This window comes from Fukomys damarensis, unplaced genomic scaffold (assembly GCF_012274545.1).
Source record: "Fukomys damarensis isolate Sample0158 unplaced genomic scaffold, DMR_v1.0_HiC HiC_scaffold_21, whole genome shotgun sequence".
In the NCBI taxonomy this organism is placed as follows: domain Eukaryota; kingdom Metazoa; phylum Chordata; class Mammalia; order Rodentia; family Bathyergidae; genus Fukomys; species Fukomys damarensis.
The window spans coordinates 28,253,841-28,276,647 of record NW_022900933.1 but is presented as its reverse complement, the minus strand read 5'-3'; the positions used below and the strand labels follow the sequence as shown (position 1 = coordinate 28,276,647).

The following is a 22,807-nucleotide window of genomic DNA, read 5'->3' as shown; positions in this document are numbered from 1 at the left end:
GCAAAGATGTGGGGGGGGACCCTTTTCCACTGCTGGTGGGGAACTGATACAGTCACTACGGAAATCACAGTGGAGAATTCTTTAAAAACTAAAACTAGAGGCTCCATTTGACTCAGACTTCACCCCTCTCTAGCATTTCTTTTTTTTTTTTTTTTTTGGTACTGGGGATTGAACTCGGGTCCTTGCACTTGCAAGGCAGGCCACCAAACCGCTGAGCTAAATCCCCAGCCCAAGACTTCACCCCTCTAGATATCTTCTCAAAAGAATTAAAAGCTAATACTGTGGTGATATATGCATGTTTATGTTTATAGCAGCACAACTTATAATAGCTAAATCTTGGAAACAGAGCATATGCCCATCAACAGATGAATGGATAAGGAAAATATGGTATTTATATACACTAGAGTACCACTCTGATATAAAGAAGGATAGAGTTGTTATTAGGTAAATGGATCAATCTCGAGACCATATTCTTAGGTGAAATAAATCAGACACAGAAGTATAAATATCACACTGTTTCTCTGGTGTGAGAAACTCAAAGGGTAAATAAGGAGCATAATGGAGGACAGATACTGGGAAGTAGGAAGAACATGTTCAAATGGGAAGGGGAACAAGGGAAGGGGGAAGAAAAAGAAAAGGAAAAAGAAGAGAATGGAAGGAAAAAAATGGAAATAAAACTTTTATAAATTGGGGAGAAAAGAGGGGTTGAAAGGAAGTGAAGGGGATGGGAATAAAAAGTTAAAAAAAAATTAGGTACAGGTAAAAATTCCCAGCAATGAATGTGATCATTGTGCATGACAAATATGTACTAATTTAAAAAAAATAAATTTAAAATAATGAATTAAAAGGATCTGTAAACTAAAGGCTATAAAACATCAATGAAAGAAACTGAAGAAAACAGACATGAATGGAAAAATATCCTACATTCATAGATTGGAAGAATTAATATTATTAAGAGGTCCATATAACTCAAAACAATTTGCATATGCAACTCATGTCAAAATCTCAATAACAAAATGTAATACATTATATTAACAAAGTCAAGGACAAAAACCATATGATCCTCTCAATAGATGCAGAAAAAGCATTTGATAAAATTCAACACCCATTCATGATAAAAACCCTGCAAAAAATTGGAATAGATGGTCTATACCTCAATTTAATAAAGGCTATTTATGAAAAACCATCAGCCAACATCATATTGAATGGCCAAAAACTGAAAACCTTCATGTTAAAATCAGGAACAAGACAAGGATGCCCACTATCGCCACTTCTCTTCAATATAGTTCTGGAAACATTAGCCACAGCAATTAGACAAGAGAAAGAAATTAAAGCAATAAAGATAGGAAAGGAAGAAGTTAAACTATCATTATTTGCTGATGATATGATACTCTACATTGAAGATCCAAAAAACTCCACCAAAAAACTTCTAGACTTAATTGACAGATTCAGTAAAGTATCTGGATACAAGGTGAATACCCAAAAATCAATAGCCTTTCTATACACAAATAACAGACAGACAGAAAGAGAAATAAGGGAAAAAATTCCTTTTACAATAGCATCCAAAAAAATGAAGTATCTAGGAATCAATCTAACAAAAGAAACAAAAGATCTCTACACTGAAAACTACAGCACTCTGAAAAAAGAAATCGAAGAGGATATAAAAAAATGGAAAGATATCCCCTGCTCCTGGGTAGGAAGAATCAACATAGTGAAAATGGCCATACTACCGAAACTGCTATATACATTCAATGCAATGCCAATTGAAATTCCAACACTATATTTCACAGAACTAGAAAAAAGAATCCAAAAATTCATTTGGAACCACAAGAGACCTAGAATAGCAAAAGCCATTATAGGCAACAGTCACATGGCACCAGGTGTAACAATTCCCAATTTGAAACTATACTACAAAGCCACTGTGATAAAATCAGCATGGTACTGGCAAAGAAATAGGCCTGAGGATCAATGGAACAGACTGGAAGACACAAAAACAAATGCAGATGTACTCAGCTACCTCATCTTCGACAAAGGAGCTCACCATCCTCAGTGGAGGAAAGATAGCCTCTTTAATAAATGGTGTTGGAAAAACTGGATATCAACCTGTCACAGATTAAAATTAGACCCTTATCTTTCGCCATGCACTAAATTAAAATCCAAATGGATTAAAGATCTAAATATTAAAACAGAAACATTAAACTTGCTGGAAAGTAAGTTAGGCAGAACTCTGGAAGACATTGGTATAGGAAAAGACTTTATGAACAAATCCTCAGTAGCACGGGAACTAGCAGAAAGAATCAACAACTGGGATCTCATCTTACTAAAAAGCTTCTGTACTTCAAAAGAAACCATTAGCAGAACTAAGAGACAATCTACAATGTGGGAAAAAATTTTTACCAGCTGTACCTCAGACAAAGGACTATTATCAAGGATATATAAAGAACTCAAAACAATCAGTCCCCCCAAATATAAAGACCCGATCCAAAAATGGGCATCCGAAATGAACAGACATTTCTCATACAAAGAAGTGAAAGCAGCAAGAAAATATATGAAAAAATGTTCCACATCACTGGTCATTCGAGAGATGCAGATGAAAACAACACTGAGATTCCACCTCACCCCACAAAGAATGGCTGCTATCAAGAAATCACACAATAACAAATGTTGGCGGGGTTGTGGGGAGAAAGGAACCCTCCTCCATTGTTGGTGGGAGTGCAGACTAGTGCAACCACTATGGAAATCAATATGGAGATACCTCAAAGAGCTTGGACTGGAGGTTCCATTTGACCCAGCCATCCCTCTGCTGGGTATCTTTCCAAGAGAACTAAAAGAATCATATCACAGAGAAGTATGTGCACCCATGTTTATAGCGGCACAGTTTGTAATAGCTAAATCTTGGAAACAGCCTATTTGCCCATCCGTTGGAAACTGGATAAAGAAGTTGTGGTTTTTCTATAAAATGGAATATTACTCAGCCATAAAGAGCGAGAAAATAGATTCATTCATAGGAAAATGGATACATATTGAAGATACACTCCTAAGTGAAATAAATAAGTCCCACATGTGTAAATACCAAATAGTTTCCCTGGTGTGAATAATCTGCAACAATGCATAAGATTCTAATAAGATTACTGACATTTAGAAGTGGGAAGAAAGGAGCTAAAGGTGCAGGGAAGGTGGGATGGGTAGGGGAAGAACAAGAAGGGAAAAGAAAAAAATGTGAGAGAATGAAAAGATGAAAATAAAGTGTTTGTAGATGGGGAGGGGAGGAGGGGTGAAGGGAGGGCAGAGGTAAGGGGAAAAAATGAGAATCAAGACTTGCCATGTAAAGGTACATGATCCCAACAATGAATGTAACTGTACTGTATCCCTAAAATGTACCAATAAACTCAATAAAATAAATAAATAAATAAATACAAAAATCTCAATAACACTGTCCCCCTAAATAGGAATAACAATTCTATAATTTTATGGAATTACAAGGCCCTGAATATGCAAAGCAATTTTGAACAAGAAGAATAGCACTGGAAGTATCACAATATCTTACATTAAAATCTACTACATAGGTAATCAAAACAACATGGTACTAGCATAAAGAAGAAACACAGATAAATGGAACAGACCAAGGAGCCTACAAATAAATTCAGCATTTATAGTTAAATGATTTGACAAAGGCACCAAGAACACAGAGTGAGTAAATATGTGTAATTTTGGAAGAACTGGATATTTACACACAAAAAATTAGATTCTTTTCTCACACTATACATAAAAATAAAGTCAAAGTAGAATAAAGTTTAAATGAAAGACTTGAAATTGTACAACTACAAGAAGAAAACACAGAAGACATTGTAATGGGCAACAATTTTTGGAAGTTGGCCACAAGTGTAAGAGCATCAAAAATGAAAATAGGCAAAACAGAATTATTTCAAATAAAAGGCATCTGCACATTCAAGAAAATAATCAGTAGAGGGAAGAGACAACCTACAGAATGAGAGAAAGTTTTGCAAACCATACATCTAACTGGTGATGTCATCTCTATAAATAATGCATGGAACTATGCTCAATAATGAGACAATTTTAATATCTTCCTAAGATGGGGAGTAAACCTAAATAAACACTTCTCAAAGTTAGACACACAGATGCAAAAAAGCAAAACAAAAACAAACCAGTTCGACATCAGTAATCACCAGGAAATGCAAATTAAAACCACAATGAGATATTGTCTCATACTTTTAGAATGACTATTTCCTAAAATCAGGAAGACAAATTTTGGCAAGGATATGGAAGAAAAGGAACCATATACACTACTAGTGGGAATATAAATTAATATAGTCATTATGAAAAACTATATGGAAGTTTATAAAAAATTATAAATACTCCATCAAAATACCAATAACATTCTCCAGAAAGTTTACAAAAACAATTCTAAAGTTCATATTGAAGCCTACAAATTCCAGAATATCCAAAGCGCTCATAAAGAGCAATGCTGGGGGTAGGACAATAATGGATTTTAAAATATACTTAAAAAGCCATAGTAACAAAAACAGTGTGGTACTGGCACAAAAATATACATAGACCAATAGAGTAGAATAGAGGATATAGAAAAAAACCCACACAAATACAGCCACCTGATTTTTGATAAAGGTGACAAAAACTTTCACTGGAGGAAAGAGAGCCTTTTAAACAAATAGTGCTGGAATAATTAGATATCCATTTATAGAAGATTAAAAAAAGATCTCTGTCTCTCATCCTGTCCAGAAAACTACCAAAAATGTATTAACAACCTAAACATAAGACCTGAAACTTTGAAAATGCTTGAAGAAAATATAGATCACACAGGCTGAGGCAATGACTTCCTGAATAGAACACCACACAGGAAATAGTAGCAAGAATGGACAAATTGGATGGCATCAAATAAAAATGCTTTTACACAGCAAAGGAAAAAAATAGGGTGAAGAGATAGTACACAGATTGAACAGGGGGAAATTTTCGCCATCTACCCTTTTGATAGAGGAGTAATATTCAGGATAAGTGAAGAACTTAAAATTTAACACCAAAACCCAGATAACCTAACCAGTAAATGAGCAAATGAACTAAACAGACACTTCTTTAAAAAAGAGAAGCAAAAGTGGCCAGAAGATATTCAACATCTTTAGTCATCATAGGAATTCAAATCAAACAACACTGTGATTCCATCTCAACCCAGTCAAAATGACTATTACCAAGAATACAATAAACAAAAATTCTGGTGAGGATGTCAGTAAAAAGGAATGCTTCTGCACTTTTGTTGGGAATGTAAATTAGTACAGCCACTAGGAAAATAAGTATGGAGGTTCCTCAAAAAACTGAAACTACAACTACCATGACTCAGTTATACCACTTCTTGGTATATACCTAAAAGAATCAAAATCAGCATATAATAGTGACATGTGCAACTCATGTTTACTGTAGCAAAATTCATAAATAGCTAAAATATGGAAACAGCCTCGGTGCCAGTCAACAAATGGATTATTATGAGTGTTATATATCACTCACACACAAAACAAAATCATGCTATTTGCAGGGAAAGGGCGGAACTGGAGATTGTCATGTCAAATATAACAAACAAGCATCAGAAAGACAAATATTGCTTGTTTTCTCTCATCAGTGGAATCTAGGGGGAAAAGTGAGTTGATATTAAAGTTGAAGGCAGACTATTAGAGAAGAAAAAGGGAATTGGGAGTGGGGAGGGGAGGGCAAGGCAGGTAATGGGGGTGGAAATGATCAGTGTATGGTAAACGCATTATAAGTATGCTAAATGAACCCATTATTCTGTAAACTAATGTGCCCTAATAAAAAATTCCAAATGGAACTGTCATATACTCCAGCTATCCCACTATATATCCAAAGGAAATAGAATTTATATGGAATTAATAAGTTAAAGAGATTTCTATCTGTATTCTTATGTTCATTGCTGCAATATATACAATAGCCAAGAATGGAGTCAATGGATGAACAGATCAAGAGATTCCACATAATGGAATACTGTTAGGCTTTTAAAAAGACAAACTTTGTGAACATTATTTTAAGTGAACCAAGTCAGACATAGAAAGAATAATACTGCATGATCCCATTTACATGTAAATCTAGAAGAAATTGAATTCACACAAGTGGAAAGTACCATAGTGGTGAACGGAAACTGTGGGAAGTGGTGGTTGGTGATGTGTTGATGAACTGACATGTAGATACAGTGCCAGAGATCAAACCCAGGGCCTCGCATAGGCGAGGCAAGTGCTCTGCTTTTGAGCTGCTCCCTCTGCCGAGGCTGTGGTATTTCATTATGCAGTCCTAGCAAACCAGCGCAGATTCTTAGTGAATGTTCATCAGCCTCAGCTTTGGCAGCCAGGAGTGGGCATTACTGAGTGTGCCTAGTCTAGGAGCTGGCATATCAGAGATGCGCTCAGTCCAATAACCCTAAGTCCAATACAAGCAGAACCCACTGGCATGGCTATTGTGTACTCAGCATGTTACTAATCCAAATTCAGATATCAAATCTAATCCAGATCTTTGAAAATTCAGTATGAAAAGAACACAAGATAAATGTTGAAGTCAGTTATATATTGTGGCGAGACTATTTCAGTTATTTAGGGTTAAATAAAATGTCATCAAGCTAATCCCACCTATTTTTTAACGTGGTTACTAGAAATTTTCAAATTTAACGTGTGCTTTGCATTATATTTCTGTTGGATAGGATTTTATTAGATGTTTTAAAAAAATCTTTTCAGTCAGTGGTGAGATTCTTAACTGTTATTTTCTTCATGTCAAGGACTTAGAGATGGGTGAACTCTAAAATTCTTTCCTGACAGCAGTGAAAAAAAAAAAAGAAAGAAAAAGAAAAAAGAAAAGAGACTAAACATATACATTAAAGGTATGGCACATCAGAAGAGCAAAACTTCCCAGAATTGTATTTTTTCAAAAAAAAAAATCTATGCAGTAACGATTACCAACAAAACTACAAGTGAAGAAGGCAGTTTTCAAAGAAGAGAAAGGCAGACACAGAAACTGAGAATGCTTTGTAGTGATCACATTAGCCCTGCATTGTAACTTGATGGACCAGTCAGGTTCTTTTGCTGCAGATTAACAGAAAATGCCTTGGTTACTCTCAGCAGAAAATGGACGATTTAGAAAAAAATCAGAAAGAGGTATAGAATTGATATAGAGGCTTCAGCACCTGTATTATAAAATTTGCTTGAGCCAAAGGGCCATGAGACAGGCAGGTCACCTCGCCTTGGCATTCACATGAGAATGGCCCTGCTGACTCCACTCTGCCTGGCTCTTGAAGCTACCTCTGATGGAGTCTCTCTGCCCCTACCCGTTCTGGACCTTTTCATGGCTCCAGTGCGATTTTTCAACTGCTGGTACATCTGGTCAACTCCAAGGTCTAAGCTGTAGGTTCAAGGAATCGTCAGAGCCTGCACTGCTGAGGGCAGGAAGAGGGAGGACCTGCCTCCTTCATTCATCTCATGGAGGGGAACATTGAACATGGGTTTGGATGATTACATTCCCCATGGCCCCAGAGATGAAACCAAAATAAAGGCAAAACAAAATGCACCCAATGCCATGCCGTCTAATAAAACAAAAAGTCAGCCCAATACCAATAATCATTTTTTCCTGGATCACCTTAGATATGAAAAATAAACTCAAAAGTTATACTGCTAAATTTATATGTCATTTGTATAACACATAGTATCATTCTTCTAAGTTTTATATGAACATTAACCTGACTGAATTACATGTTAATACATTGCCACCATCACTTCTATTTTATAGATGGGCAAACTGAAATCCAGACAAGTTCAATAACTCAGCCATAATCACTCACTAGTAGGTAATAGAAATATTTAAAGTCAAGTACTCTGAAGCTTCAATATTATAACCACTACACTTTGTTATAGTGGTTTTTATTTGTATGTACTCTTTAGAAAATGTTCAGTGAGTAACATGTAATTTATTGAATGAGATAGATTCTGTTCCCTGAACAATTTTCATTGTCTTTGTTAACAAAAACCTTTCACATATTTTAGAGAGGATGTCACTGAATGGGATGATGTCATTAACAGTTGCAATCAAGCAACTTATGTCCACAGTTGAAAAACAAGATCAAAACAGATGTTACAGGATAGATTATGCAAGGAAACTAGTTAATGTCCTTTATGCTCTAGGCGACTCCTACAAGGAATGCCTCCAACTCTTTCTTAAAATAATCCATCCATGTTACCTTCTTATGTGAACATATGTAATATTTTAAATTTCTACTCAAGTAATATACACAGAATATATACTCAGTTTTAGATCCTGTGCTTAAGATTTACAAATAGAAAGAAGACTTGGCCTCTTCCTTTGAATTTCTGAATCCTACTTCAGATTTCTAGTAGCAAAGCCATTTCTTCAAGTGAGACAACAGATGATCAGACTTTCTCTATATTTTCCTTAAAAGGCAAGATCACTCACTTTTCTCAAAAGATCTTCTAATTTTAAGTACTTTTTTTGGCTTTAGAAAATGGAGAAATTTATGGTAACTGAAGTATAGTTGTGAACTCAGAAAAAATTCTGATCTAAAAGGAAAATTGTCATTATTTTTAAAGCTTATTTGAAATATGAAAACTGGGACACTACTCTTAGTACCTGATCATGGTAGCCCCGAAACCACAAAATGCAGGGGAAACCAAGCACACGATCACTTTTCTGATAACGATTTCCTTTTATCTCACATATTGAGCAACTTTTACTCACTGTCTTTTTTTTTATTATAAACTTTCTTGCTTAATGATCTCCTGAGTGTAGATTAGAAATCAGAAACAAAAAATATTTTTTAAAGAAGCAATTACTTTGGCAAATGAAGTAATAAGAACTGGTGGTACTTGGTGGTGGGGAGGCTACTCCTTCTGTTAAAGATTTTGTTTCCTCTTCTCTGCATTGCACAAATATCTGTAGCCTATCTTCCATTTGCAAGGTACAATGATGTACTGCCACAGGATATGAGATAGGCTGGGCACTGGTTTTAGCTTCCTAATTTTATGTGCATGATGTTTTCCCCTGTCAATCACCATTAGCATGTTGGCCTTATGTGCTAAAGCATGTCACAGATACTAAATTTTAGGGTTAGTGGGAAGTATCACATTCACTTGATTATCATCTATGGATTAGAACCAGGGTTGCTCCAGCTTATGCTTAAAACTTTGTGTTAAAATGGATCAGAGTGAGTTCCATGAAGTTAAATCTATAGAAGTGGAGAATTAGTGACTTGTATCATTGAATGGTTGCAGCAGTGGCAAACAGAAAGTTCAGATACGTGCCATACTAGGAAAATAAGAAACTGGAAAAAAAAATGGCCCATATAGAGGGGACTTTGTGACTTATCCAAATCAGAACACTTTTGAGAGTGAAGGAGCACTGTTAATCATGTTGGAACTACAGATACAAACCAGGACTGCCTTTGGTAAGTCTAATAGAACCTGAGTAATTTAAAAAGAGAGAAAGAACACACATAACTGTTGTCAAGTAAAATCCTAGGGAGTGCAGGAGGCCTGATGAGGTTTACGGGACTGTCCAGATAGAGATTTGATCATCTGATACAACCGGACCTGAAACTTAAGTAAATGTTCATGGTTAAGGGACAAAACAATCATGTTCCAAATCCAGCTGTGCACGTGAATCCCCATGAGCTTTAAAGCCATTGTGTTTCTCCTTGCCATTCGACATTCCAGAGTCTCGGGACTTGTGTTAGTACTAGCTTCTGCTAAGGGGGATTTTTGGATAAGAAAACTTCTTCTGTAATCCTTCAGAGTCTCTTATTTTGCATCACTAACAGGGGAATCAGAAATCTCAGGTTGATCCCAGACATGGCAGAAATTGCAGAGCAATTCACAATTTCCCTGTTTAGTGTTATCGGCTTGGAATCATTTCAACTGTCTCAAAATATGGTTTACAAGGCTGTAAGGGATTCTATCTTCTTAGTGTCCTGGCTGGGTCCGAAACAAGTTAATTCACGTTTATACGGCACAGAAGCCCTCATAAGGAAATGAAGACCCAAAAATCTGGTTACAGTCAATCACTTGTACACTGAATTGGACAAAAGACCAGTTAAATTGTGAAATGTAAGACAAAAGGGTAATATGAAAAGAAGTATATTTAATTGGATAGAAAAGTGTATAGGGCTAGTTTACCAAGATTTGATTGCAGAGATTCCCCGGGGCTTTTACTTTCCCTCCTTGCTAAGAATGTTATTTGATGCCGAGGACATCTTTCCTACGAAAGTTTCACCTTGCTTTTAAGAAACAAAATAAAGATCAGAATGATCTTGCACCTGCTATTTTTAAAACATGCTCTCATTTCAAAATAGTATGCCAGGCCTATATATTCTTAACTCCTTTAAGGCTTTTAAATGCCTTGGCTATACATGGTAGTTAATAGAATGAACATTTTCAGCTCTCACTTGCTGAGGAAGTAGTGCATTCAACTAAGGTTTACTGAGTACCTATTACCTTATTTAATCGTTATGTTCTCCCATGCGTAGGAAACTAAGTGACACAACCAGGGTGACAGCTGAATTTGGGCTTGGTTAAGGAGCTAAAAGCCTGGTCCTCTTTCTTGATCTGCTACAGACTGGTATGTGGTAGACGCATCCTCATATGTTGGGACAAGTCCATGGTAAGACCAGTCATTGCAGCCACTTCCCTTTAGCTAACATGTTCCATCACGTGAGGTTAGAAGAGAAACGGAGAAGCGAGTACTCCTGAAGGAAACCGGATCCCTGACACAAGTGCCAGGGAGAAAGCTTGTTCCGCCTACTATCTACACTACAGCAGCTGCCAGAGCAGCCTGCTGCCCGCACTTAAAATGGCGGTATAGGCGTCAGCACCCTCCTTCCCTTCTCTATCATGGCGGCGGAGAACACGCCTCCCTCGGCGCTGGAGTCATGTGACTTACACAATGGTTGAGAGTTCACCTGAGACGTCCAGGCAACTCGGAGTGGAAGTCAGGACTATGACGGCCGCCGCTGGTTCGGCGGGCCGCATCTTAGTGCCCCTGCTGCTGTGCGCCCTACTGGCGTCCAGCGGCGCCTACGTGCTCGACGACTCCGACGGGCTGGGCCGGGAGTTCGACGGCATCGGCGCGGTCAGCGGCGGCGGGGTGAGCGGTGGGGATGCGCTGGAAACTTAGGCGCCGCCGCGTCCCGTCCCGTCCCATCACGTCCGGTGCAGCCCTCCCCAAGCCCCAGCGGCATTGCCCATTATTTCAATGCCCTCGGGCCGTTAGCCATCGGCAGGGCACCGGCGATGGGGATTTAAACTGAATCTGGAGAGTGATTTGGGTTTGACTGATGAGGATCCAAGACTGCGTGACAGGTGTAGGTCGAGGCCAGGGCTCCAGCTCGGGGAGAGTCGCTCCTTAGAGGCCGAGGAGCCGGAAGCCTTTGTGGTGATGTTTTAGGATTCTTTCCTGCTGGGGTCAAGCTTGTCCTGCTTGTGGGGCGGGATGCTTGAAAGAGTGACCCCCACCCCCACCCCGGGGGGTCTCGTGATTCACCGAGGGAATTCCCCAGTGTGAGGAGGTGGGGAATGTTGGCCCTTCACTTTTAGGGTGCAAACAAACTTTTAGGGTGTGCTTCACGTGTAGATTCTGTCTTCCCAGTTGTAATTTTGTATTTGTGGAGCTAGCTGAGAATCTACGTTTTTAACAAACACACTGCTACTGACTTCTCATCCTGGGTATTGAGAGATATTTTTTCCCTTTTGAAGACCTCAGTAGAAGATTTTTTTTTTTTTACTTAAATTGAGAGTGGTTTATTTATAGAAGGGTTATGAAGACAATGCTGTGTTAGTCTAACCCATCGCCAGTTTCTCTTACTATTAGCATTCCATGTTAGAATGGTTGTATTTGTCACAATGCAATATTGGTACATTATTTTAAACTAAAGTTCATACTTTCAGATTTCCTGTTCCTGGATTCCAACTAGAATAGCTCAGCACATTTAGTTGGCATACCTTCTTTGAAAGGATACAGGAGGCTAATTGTAGCTTTGTATGCTGTTGTGAATGGCCGCAGCAGGACATTTTTAGTTCCCTGGACATGCCAGTCGGTGGCTTCCACGAGTGAGAGCTTTCCTCAGTGGCATGGTCTTTCTTGGCTCCTAACAGTATTTGCCCTATTCCACATGCCTAACCCTCGTCTTTGTTTTGCCTCTCTTTGTTTGTAACTGTTGGGTCAGTGGGGTTTGTGTTGCCAGGCCTTTTGATAAAGGTTTTTTTTTTTTTTTTTTTTTTTTTTGCCTGTGTCCGAGATCACATCTAGAGGTAATTTTGTTTGAAAATAGTAAGGATGAACTCTTAAACTTCTGATTTTGTTAGGTTGAGTCAGATAGAACCTGTGTCTTTAAATTCAACACAGAACAATCTTGAATGTTTGCTTGCACCTGGGTGATTCAGCCTGTAGCCTGTTTGTGGCCGTGACCTTTCATCTGGGGGAAAAAAAACCTTTTCCTTTAATCTGCCTTATTGATATTTACACTTTTGTTTTCTAATTCAAAATGTTATCTACAAGTTCTGATATGTATTTCAGGGGGAACCTGAGGGCTAATGACCCACATTGGTGGACATCTATTTTTTTTACTATTATCAGTCTCCTTTTTGTTATTTTTGGGTATTAACCTGAAATAGCCAGTATTTCATAACATGAGGCCCTGATCTCTCCTTCTATTACCTTTACAAGTGTTATTAAATGTTGTACATAAACTTCCTGAAAATGGAAATCTTTGTTTATTTGGCTTAATTTAAAATTATAATGAAAAGAATAGTTTCATAACCTAAAATTGGAAGCTCCTAATCTGATAAGATACCCAACAATGATTAGTGTGCCTAAGCATAATGCATTATTCCTTTTAGAAGCTTAATGAATAACAAATGAAAATGATTTCAGCGCTATAATTAGCATTTTTTTGAACCCTTTATACCCAGCACAGTTTGTGGCAGTAAGCATTTAGAATGGGCTCATGTAATTTTCATGTCATAGGACAGGGCATTTTGGTAGTAGTTAAGAATGTGGGCTCAGAAAGATTGGTCCATTCTGAGTCCTGACCCTGAGGATAGATGTGAAGTACTTGGGATGATGTTTGGCAGATGGCTAATTTTGGTTAATGTTAAATTTTAGGGACTAGGGAAGGGAAGGTTATTTCAAGGCCTTTGAAAAGAGAAATGTCTGTAAGACTTCTTTCTGGTCTTGTAAAGTTTCAGGCCTTCTATTTATTCACTAATACTTTTGGGTTCGATTGTGATTATCAATTTGGAATAGCGTAATAACATGATAATAATCTAAGGCTAGAACTTTCTGTGTTCAAAAGTGTAAAGACAACGAAATAACTCCCCAAATGGCAAAATGCATAATTCTAATGGCATAATGTATGCAAAAGACTTGCTTACTAGGATCAAGGATATGTTAGTGGGCCTATAAACTGTTCATTCATTTAAAGAATGCTAAGTTTGATACTTGAGTGTTTGCTAGGCAGTATGCTCTTTGAGAACAATATAATTTTTTCTAAAAAAGATGGTGTATACCAGTGGTGGCGGACCTGTGGCATGCATGTTGCTGTGTTTTTCTTTTAAGACAAAGATGTTAATATATGAGTTATTTTTTCTAAATGAAAACTTCAGTATTCAGGTTTAATCACAGTGTTGGCCCTTTTTTTGGGTTTCAGCTTGGCACTGGGTCTCTAAAAGTTTACCCATCACTGGTACATACAATGTCTGTGATTTATTGAGAACTTATTGTGTACCAGGAATTTTGCTAAATTTTTCTTTACAGATATTTTAGTCTTGCAACAGCTGAGTGAATAAAATAACTCACTTTACAGTATTTTGCTCCTGGCCACATACATGACCTGTAAAGGATAGAATGAGTTTGTAAGCTCCATTTGATTTGAAGCTAACGTGTTGTTTGTACCAATTCAGCAAGAACAAGATAGCATTATAGATACTGAGTAAATGTTCATTGCAACAGCAAATGAAAATGTAACTTGAGTAAGAAACAGAGCGTGTCCTCAAGGAATTCAGAGGTGAGACAGAAAAATAAAGCAGTGTTTAGGTGCAGGGTGAGAAGGGTTGTGGCTGAGCTATGGACCTGGTACCCAGGCTGGCTGAGATGGAGATGTGCTTAGGTGAGTAGGGCAAGGTGGAGGACATTCTTCCTTGGAGAGGTGGAGTTTGAGATGACAGCTAAGGGATGAATAGGAGTTGTCTAAATGAGAATGTAGGGCATATTCCAGGCAGAAGGAAATGAAATAGCAATTTGATAAGTCTGGACAGAAGATGTAGTTAGAGTGATTATTTTACTGAGAAGCCAGGTTTGGATGCAGTGAGAAACCATCCCCTCACTTCTTTGGTCCTTGGTTCTTTTTGCTCTTGATGAAAGAATTCAATCAAGACATACAGACCATGCAGAAGTATAGCAAACATTTATTATAAAGTAGATATAGAAAGAGCTACACCTTCAAGTGAGAATACAGGCACTGTCATGAAGGCATCTGCCCACAGTGAGAGGTTGGATACATTTGTAAGCACCCAAGAGTTACTCTTGGGGCACTGGGGCAGTATGATGCTTATAGCCATTTTACTTAGAAGTTACTTAGGAATTGCAAGATGCTTTTTTTTTTTTTTTTTTTTTTAATGGCCAGTATTTTATCAGAGGCTTTAATCATGTAAGGAGCTTATAAAAGATAAATTCTTCATTTAAACCAGGTCCTAGCCCAAGACAGGAGAATCCTTGAAAACATTTCCCAGAAGTCACTGGGCTGTAGGATGTGGGAGGAGGAATGCGGTATGTGGTATGTCTTGTTCTGCAGTTAGCCAGGTGTCAGAGGACTGATAAAGTATTTGACATCTTTGTCTCTTTAAGGACTAGCATCCCACTCCTTTTGTCCTTCAGGCCCACTAATGTCTAACTCCCTGCCTAACAATTAGAGGCAAAATGTCATAATTAGTATCTAAATAATTAAGGGATTTGTGTGAAAAACTGAGCAATATGAACCTTATCTGAAAGCTGTTGAGAAAGGGGATGTCTTTGGTTTAAATAGAGTAGTTTCATGGTTATAATTGTGCTTTAAGCAGCTTAATTTGGTAAGAGTAGAAGATTTGGAGAGTAGAAGATAGGGCAACAGGTAGGGAGCCCTGAGGCTATTTGTGCTGTTTTAGTAAGAGAGCAGGGCCTGGATTAAGTTGATAAGATTGGAAAGTTCTGAGATGGATTTGGGAAACATTAAGGATGCCTTGGTGACTGAAGATAGATGGAATCTTTGATGAAAGGGTCACCATAGGTTCCTGGTTTTGGCAGATGTTCTTTAATAGGATAGGAAATGTAGGACAAGGAGCCAGTTTAGGAAAAAGTGTTTGCTTCGGAGCCAATTTAGGTAGAAGTGTTCTGTTTGCTTTGAATGTACTGAGCTAGAGGAGATGGGTCTGTGTCTCAGTGCAGGGACTGGGAGGCTCTGGGAAAAAGAGTAGAGAGAGGTACCACCAGAAAGACAGTGTTTCCTCAGAGCCTTTAATCATGTAAGGAATTTATAAAGGATAAATTATTAATTTAAACCAGGTCCCAGCCCAAGGCAGGAGAGTCTTGGAAAACATTTCCCTCCCTGAAGTCACTGGGCTATGTATAGGGAGAGGAAGCCAGGGATGCAGTGTTCTGGAGTTCCCTAAGCACAGCCAGGCGTGGATCCTTGTTTGACCTTTCTTCATAATAACACAACTTGTAAAGGATGGGGGAACTAGTGCTCTTTTTAGTGTTGCTGCTTAAAATATTTTCCTGTAAGACACTAAGGTAAAAATTATCAGAGTTTCATCCACTCATCTTAGCCCTGGGATATTATTGACAAAGGATCTTGTAAGAACCAAAGTCTCACCTTCACTCTCTGGAGCGTGAACAGCTGAAAGGGTCTTCATGATGCTGAGTCCTATAGCTCAGCGAGGCCCCTGGAGCTTTGATGATCAGCAAGAGTCACCCAGGAAGGAACACACCAGGCTAGATGGTAAACAGACCTTTATTAGTCTGGCTAGACGGCATTCTCAGAACCAAGTAGCTGGCTCAGAGAGGCGCCAGCTCAGGGCCTGAGATCTTTTTTATAGGGGGGTAAAAAGGGGGGTTAATATTCTAAGCTTGCAGGCAGGGGACAAAGGTTAATGGTTTGCTGATAGGAGCTGGTGGTCAGCAGTCACGTACTCGGCAGTCACACATCGATGATTAACAGATACCTATAGGATGTTTCAAAGGCCACCAAGACATTCAGGATGACCAAACAGTTCGACAGTTGGGGTCTCTACGTATGGTACAGATTTTATCTCATAGTCTAGAATCACTAATTTACACATTAATCATGATCTGGACTTCAAACCGTACCAGATTGCCTTACATTCCTAAGCCAGGATTTGAACAAAGGTAGGGGCTTTGGGAGGGGGTTAGAGCACTGGCTCCTAGGCCCTTTTTACTTTGGTCTCACAATCTCAAGGTAGAAAAATTTAAATGTCACAATAAGTGTGTACTCATAATGTTCAACAGTAGCCTTAGCAATCCTAACTCACGCCCAACTCTTATCTCGGTGGAAGAGAATCTTTTTATAAAGGTTGGCAAAAAACAGCTCTAGTTGTGCAATGATTGACAAAGCAAAGGCAGGCAAACAACCTAGGAAATGACTGCACAGCTTCCTCTTGTCCAAGAACTGGCTAGGTAGGAGCATCCCAGGTATTTTTGCAGTAATTATAGATACATCTTCATTTTGGGATTTATTTCATTCATACTTTTGGAAAATTGTTTTTCAGGCCACCTCCCGACTTCTAGTAAATTACCCAGAGCCCTATCGTTCTGAAATACTGGATTTTCTCTTTAAGGTAATGAGAAAATTATTTCATTAAACAATGATATACAGTGATACTGTAGACACTACATAATGAACTTCAGTTTAGAATGTATCACTTCACAATTTTAGCTTTTGAAAAAAAAAGGCAAATTACTTTTGGAACAAGATGCTCTTTGAAGTTTTGTTTCTGTTTTCTCATCTGTAAAACCAAAGGCTGTTATTAGTGATTGTCTTGAGGTTTTATACCATGAAGCAGTGTTGATACTGTTACTTTTTCCACAGCCAAGCTGAAATGTAGTGTTAATGCTGTTAATTTTTTTCCCACAGCCAAACTTTGGTGCCTCTTTGCATATTCTAAAAGTTGAAATAGGTGGTGACGGACAAACAACAGGTAGGAGTATTTGGGGAAATAAGATTTTTTTTTTCCTTCAACAGTTTAATTTATATTTAAAGTTCGGGACTTTGATTTTAGCATATAAATAATATCAGCTCTTCTGAGGTGGATAGTTGCTAGTAGATTATTGCTTACTTTTTCTCTTCTGCCTGTAATTGTTTAAAACATTTACAGTATATAGAAATCTGAATTTTTCAAAAAAGTTTTCAGACTTTTGGTTGCTTATTTAGTTGAAGTAATCAGTGACTTAAAAATGCCACAGTTTTCTAAAAATTATTTACACTAGAGAGCATAGAGGTAGTTTGGAATTTTATAGAGAAATTAAAAGAATATTTTAATTTTTAAAGAACATATAAGGTGTTATTAACTTCAAAATATGTGGTAAAATATAACTAATGAATATTTTAGAGATATAGTTTTTTCATTGTATTAAAAACAAACTATTTGTATTGTATTTAAGTTTCAGTGTCTCACTAAATCTCTAAATTGCCTAGGCTGGGTTCAAACTTGCAATATTCTTGCCTCAAACTCCCAGAGTGCTGAGATTACAGACATGCACTGCTATGCCTGGCTTCAGAACTATGTTTTTACCACTAAATCTTCAATCTTCATGGTTATCAATTTGATCAGGTTTGTGTAGAACATGTCATCAGCTAGCAGTTTATAGGCCTCTACTTTCCAGGAAGCAGAGAAAATAATTCTTTCCATGATGAGAGTGAGCTAATTACTCAAAAGTTAGATTGTATTATAACTAACTCTAGACTAGAATATCTTCTCAATACGTGTCTTCCTGCTAGTGATCTGGAAATAACTTTTTAACAGATACATACCTGTGTGGTGGTATTGGCATTTACTTAATCTATGTAGAAAGAAAAAGAAAATAGAAAATCAAAAGCAAAAGAACATCTTGATAATAGAAACTTTTCCCAAGTTACGGCAAGAAGACATCTGTTTTATTGTCAAAGTTCTTTAGACAGAGTTGGTAATGACTGGCCAGCTTAATCTGTTTAAACTTGGTTAGGGGTAGAGATGCATAAGCAGAAAATTCTTGTGAATTCTGATGTTTACCTTTGAGAAGAAGTGGGCCAGGTCCTCCCCCTTGTAAGCCCCTACCTAGCAAGAACAGATGTTTTGAAGTGTGGGAACACATGAGGACTTTGCCATCAGTTGCCTGCCGCTGTGCTTGGTCAACTTTTACCTCAGCTATCAATGGGAGTTAGTATGGAATTTTGTTATTGTTATAGAGATGATTTGTATTTATTACTTTTTTTTTGAGACTTTTACATTAAGATATGCTGTAGGCTCATGAAGATGGAATTAAAGATCAGGTCTAAGGAATGGGGGGAGATGAGATTCACATTTGTAATTGAGAGGCTAGAAGTTGAGATAATGTGAGCCTGAGATTGGATGTGGGGAATCTGAAAAACCTCAGAAAGACCAAAAGGTCCATCAGGTTATAGTCCTAAGAATTTTCAGTTATGTGAGGTGTTAATGTTTCCCATAACATAGAAAGTTTTGGTTTTATTACTAGAGACCTTTATAGTGTTAGGATAATGAAAAACGATGAAATAATATGCTTTGATTATCTGTCTTCAAGTATATAAGGTTATTCTTATTTGCACAGTTTCAGATTGGAAATAAAATTATAGTTCGGACCAGGGATTTTAATTTTTTTTTAGAACATGTAAGGTGTTATTTAAGGGTGTGACCTGCCTCGAAAGCACAAGGTCCCAAGTTTGATCCCCAGTACAAAAAAAAAAAAAAAAAAAAAAAAAAAAAAAAAAAAAAAATTGAAATAGTACCTTGTGAAGTCTGTGTGTGTAAGAGGTGACAGAAATACCATTAATGGATTATTTTCTCCTTTTCCTCTCCTCCTTTCCTATTCAGATGGTACTGAACCTTCCCACATGCACTATGCACTAGATGAGAATTATTTTCGAGGGTACGAATGGTGGTTAATGAAGGAAGCTAAGAAGAGGAACCCTCATATTATACTTATGGGTGATGTATTATACTTATGGCTCTTGCAGCCTGTTTTTCTTTAACTTTCAAATTCTGAATCATGTTGGTGGTATTTCTGTTAATACTAAAATACTAAGAATGTTGTTAATATTACCAATATGTTAGCAGCAACAAAACATGTGGCAGGAATAATCTTTCTCTGCCTTTGTATTTGTGTCGGCTCATTATAATACACCTGGAGGAAGTTGTTACCTGTTTAGGTCACTGACCAAAGGACACAGATGGTAGGTTGCAAAATCAGTGTGACCTGACTGAGCTAAAGTGACTTCATGCTCGCTGGCTAATGGCCCCAGAGACTGTTACGTACCCCTCCCCTTATCAAACATCAGGGAAAACTGCTCAAACTGCAACAACCTTCTTGTGCTAGTTGCAAACTTGATTAACAAGTCTGCCCAGGAACAGATGGTATGTTAAAGGTGACCATAAAACACTACCCCTATAAGATAAGTGTAGGATGAGTAAATGTGTTTACAGCTGTGAGAAAGCCCTGACCTATGTTTGAACTTCTTTGTTTGAAAAAAACCTATAAAACCTATGCATAATCCTGTAACAGGGCTTCACTTCTCTTAGAGAATGGAGTCTGCACGTGTGTAATAAACTTCAGTTTTGTTTGTGTCCCTATACTTGGTGTTCTCTTGCTGGCTTGGTATAACAATCAGGTTTAAAACTAATTCCATTCTGCCTTTCCACTCTGGTGATTAAACTATGTAACTAGGTAAAATCTTGCATCGGAATTTGTATAAGAGCAATACTATTTACAAACCTGTAGGTTATATGTAGCAGTAGGCCTCCATTTTAGAAGAGTGACATATAAGAGCATTGTTTGTTTTTAAACCTCAGTGATGTACAAGTCATTGTTCCAGGGACTGGGATATCGAACAGTCCAGTCCTCAGTCCTTGTGCATATTGGGCTTCGATTCTAGTGGCAGGATCATTGGCTAATTACTCAAGTGGTACTGTCTTCATTTCACTGTTCTGTAGCAATGCCTACAGAGCCTGTGAAATATTTCAGACATCCAGAGTGATGGGATAGGTTCATCATATGAAATCAGTTTGGTGTTTTCAAACAGACTAAGTAAAATTAATGATCCATTTTGAGGACTTGATTTCAGTTTATTTAAAAAATAATTTCTTTAGCAATCAAAGGAAAAGAGTCATAATTTCTCAATTAAAAAAAACAACTATGAGGAGGGAACATATTCTTTCAAATAGACTTTTGTGAGAGACTCCAGAAATGTTTTACATAATGAAAGCATTATTGAATCGGGCACATGCTTCCTCGTGGGTTGTGTCCAAGTTCAAGCCTCATTTACATTCAGAAAATCTGGTATGCTAAACTTTTGTCCCAACAAAGACTTAACACATGGTAGGCCTTTGGACTGTATTTAGCATTTCATTGTTTTCAAATGTTCCTTTATTTTAATGTCATTTTTAAAATGTAATACACTTAGTTTAGCAAAATAGGCATGTTGTCATTTGATTTTGATTTTTTTTCCAGTGGTGAACTAGATTGGCAATATATTTAACAGACGTGGAACTATGTATTAGTGACAGAGATTTAGAACTGCAGTTAGTGGTTTTCTACTATTCAGATTTAAAAATTTTACTTATTAGGGTTATTGGAAGACTATGGACTTATGGGATATAATGAAGTTATGCTTCCTTGTTGAGCCATTGGCATTTATATTCATGCAAAGACAAGCTTAACTTTGCCAAATTGGATTGCCTGCCTATAAATATTTTAAGTGGCCTTAAATTGTAAGAACATATACTCACGAAATGAGAAATTTGTGACATACTTACCTCATAGGGATAGATTAGCATAAGACTTTCAGAACTCTAGATGTGACCTCAGAGAACAGAAATTTAATGTTGAACATGCCAGGGCCAGGGATTTATCTCAGTGGTTCCACTGTCTGCCTTGCAAGCGCAAGGTCCTGAGTTCCATCCCCAGTACCAAAATAAATAAGTAAATACTGAACATAGCAACAGAGAGTGGACAGGTTAAAATGTACACTTCTTTGCATTACTGAATATCTTTGAGTAAGGTGCTTATTGTGTTTTTTATTTTCTTTTGTTGAAAGAGCATTTAGAACTATAGGGTCTGACTCCATGTACCATTAAGAAATTATGGTGTCCAGAGTAGAGGAGATTTCAATAATTTGTGTGTGGTATATAATATTTTACTTGGTCAGATGTGTAGTGTCTGTTTATTTACCTGGGTGCTTTTTGGTTTGGTTTGTTTTCAATAGTGTGGCATAGTTTTACCTACTCCCCCTTTGCCCCTTCTCTCTCCAGGGTTGCCATGGTCATTCCCTGGATGGCTGGGAAAAGGTTTCAACTGGCCTTATGTAAATACTCACCTGACTGCCTACTATGTTGTGAGCTGGATTTTGGGAGCCAAGCATTACCATGAATTGGACATAGATTATATTGGAGTTAGTAATATATTTATTATATGAATAATTTTGGAAGTTGTAATTTTTAAAAGTAATTTAAGAAAGACTGTGCAACAGTGCTGACCGACCACTTTGTGTTGTGAAACTAATTTGTTCTCATAGTGGCTGATGAAAGCATAAATTAACTTCATTATGACTTTTTGTTACTGAACTTTACTCATCTCTATCTTCCCACTTTTGAAACTCCTGAGTGTATATCTTCTCCAAAGTATGTTTTAAATATTTTTCAAAGCCCGTTAACTCAAATTGTTCTGCTTCAAAGCTTTCCAGAGTTTCTCTGCTTCTTGCACACTACTGTGTTTCCTGTATAGTTTATGATTATTTTCACTTTGTTCTGTCAGCCTTCCATGATTGTCTTAAGGTAGGCATTTACAAACTTTTAAAAAAAGGGTTAGAGTGCATATATCTTGGGGTTCATAGGTCTAACGGCAGCATAAAACATGTTTTATGGTAATTATAGAACCATTTAGAATGTAAACTGAAATCCACTTTTAGATCGTAGGCTGTAAAAATACAGGTGGTGGCCCAAATTTGACAGGCTGAGTGAAATCTTCCTTCCCACATCCTAAATGGTTACACAACATCTTTTAGTAATTTCAAAAGTATAAAATGTGTATATTCAGAGCTAGTGTGTTGGCAGGCTGGAGCAATATACCCTGCAGGACCCTGTGCATATACACGGTGGGTCTCCATAAACATTACTAATATGCTGTCTGCCCAAACTGATAGTTTTAATGAAGTCATGACCTAGCTTATGAGCAAGCATGTACTTGAGCTCCTACTGTGTCGCAGAACTCTGATGTTCTAAGGATACCAAGATTTGTAAACTCTAGAGTTCAGTTTGAGAGTCAGACCCTGAAGCAGATAAACTGCCTATCACAGGCTGAGTAGGACATGAGCCTGAACCAAAGGCTGTAGCAAGGCAGAAGCATGAACTCCCTTGTTCTTGCTATCCTTTTACAAATTATAATTGAAAATTAATTTGTATTTGAGAGCTTTCTTTAATGTCAGGGCATTTTAAACCCACAGTGCAACTCAGTATAGGATTGG

The 22,807-nt window shown here is 37.5% G+C and overlaps 1 protein-coding gene across 3 annotated transcripts in view; it reads left to right on the top strand.

Annotated features, from left to right (window-relative positions):
• The first annotated feature begins 10,940 nt into the window (after positions 1–10,940).
• Galc (galactosylceramidase) overlaps positions 10,941–22,807 on the top strand; it is a 48,605-nt gene continuing 36,738 nt past the window's right edge. The window contains exons 1-5 of one of the 3 annotated variants that reach the window (XM_010616256.2): positions 10,941–11,172; positions 16,845–16,913; positions 17,210–17,273; positions 19,164–19,277; positions 21,597–21,736. In XM_010616256.2, the coding sequence (XP_010614558.1) occupies positions 10,972–11,172; positions 16,845–16,913; positions 17,210–17,273; positions 19,164–19,277; positions 21,597–21,736 (588 nt within the window). In that variant the 5' untranslated portion in view covers positions 10,941–10,971. Of the gene's footprint in view, positions 11,173–15,827; positions 16,058–16,844; positions 16,914–17,209; positions 17,274–19,163; positions 19,278–21,596; positions 21,737–22,807 lie in introns of those variants that run through there. The other 2 variants (XM_010616257.2, XM_010616259.3) reach the window with 2 other exon arrangements.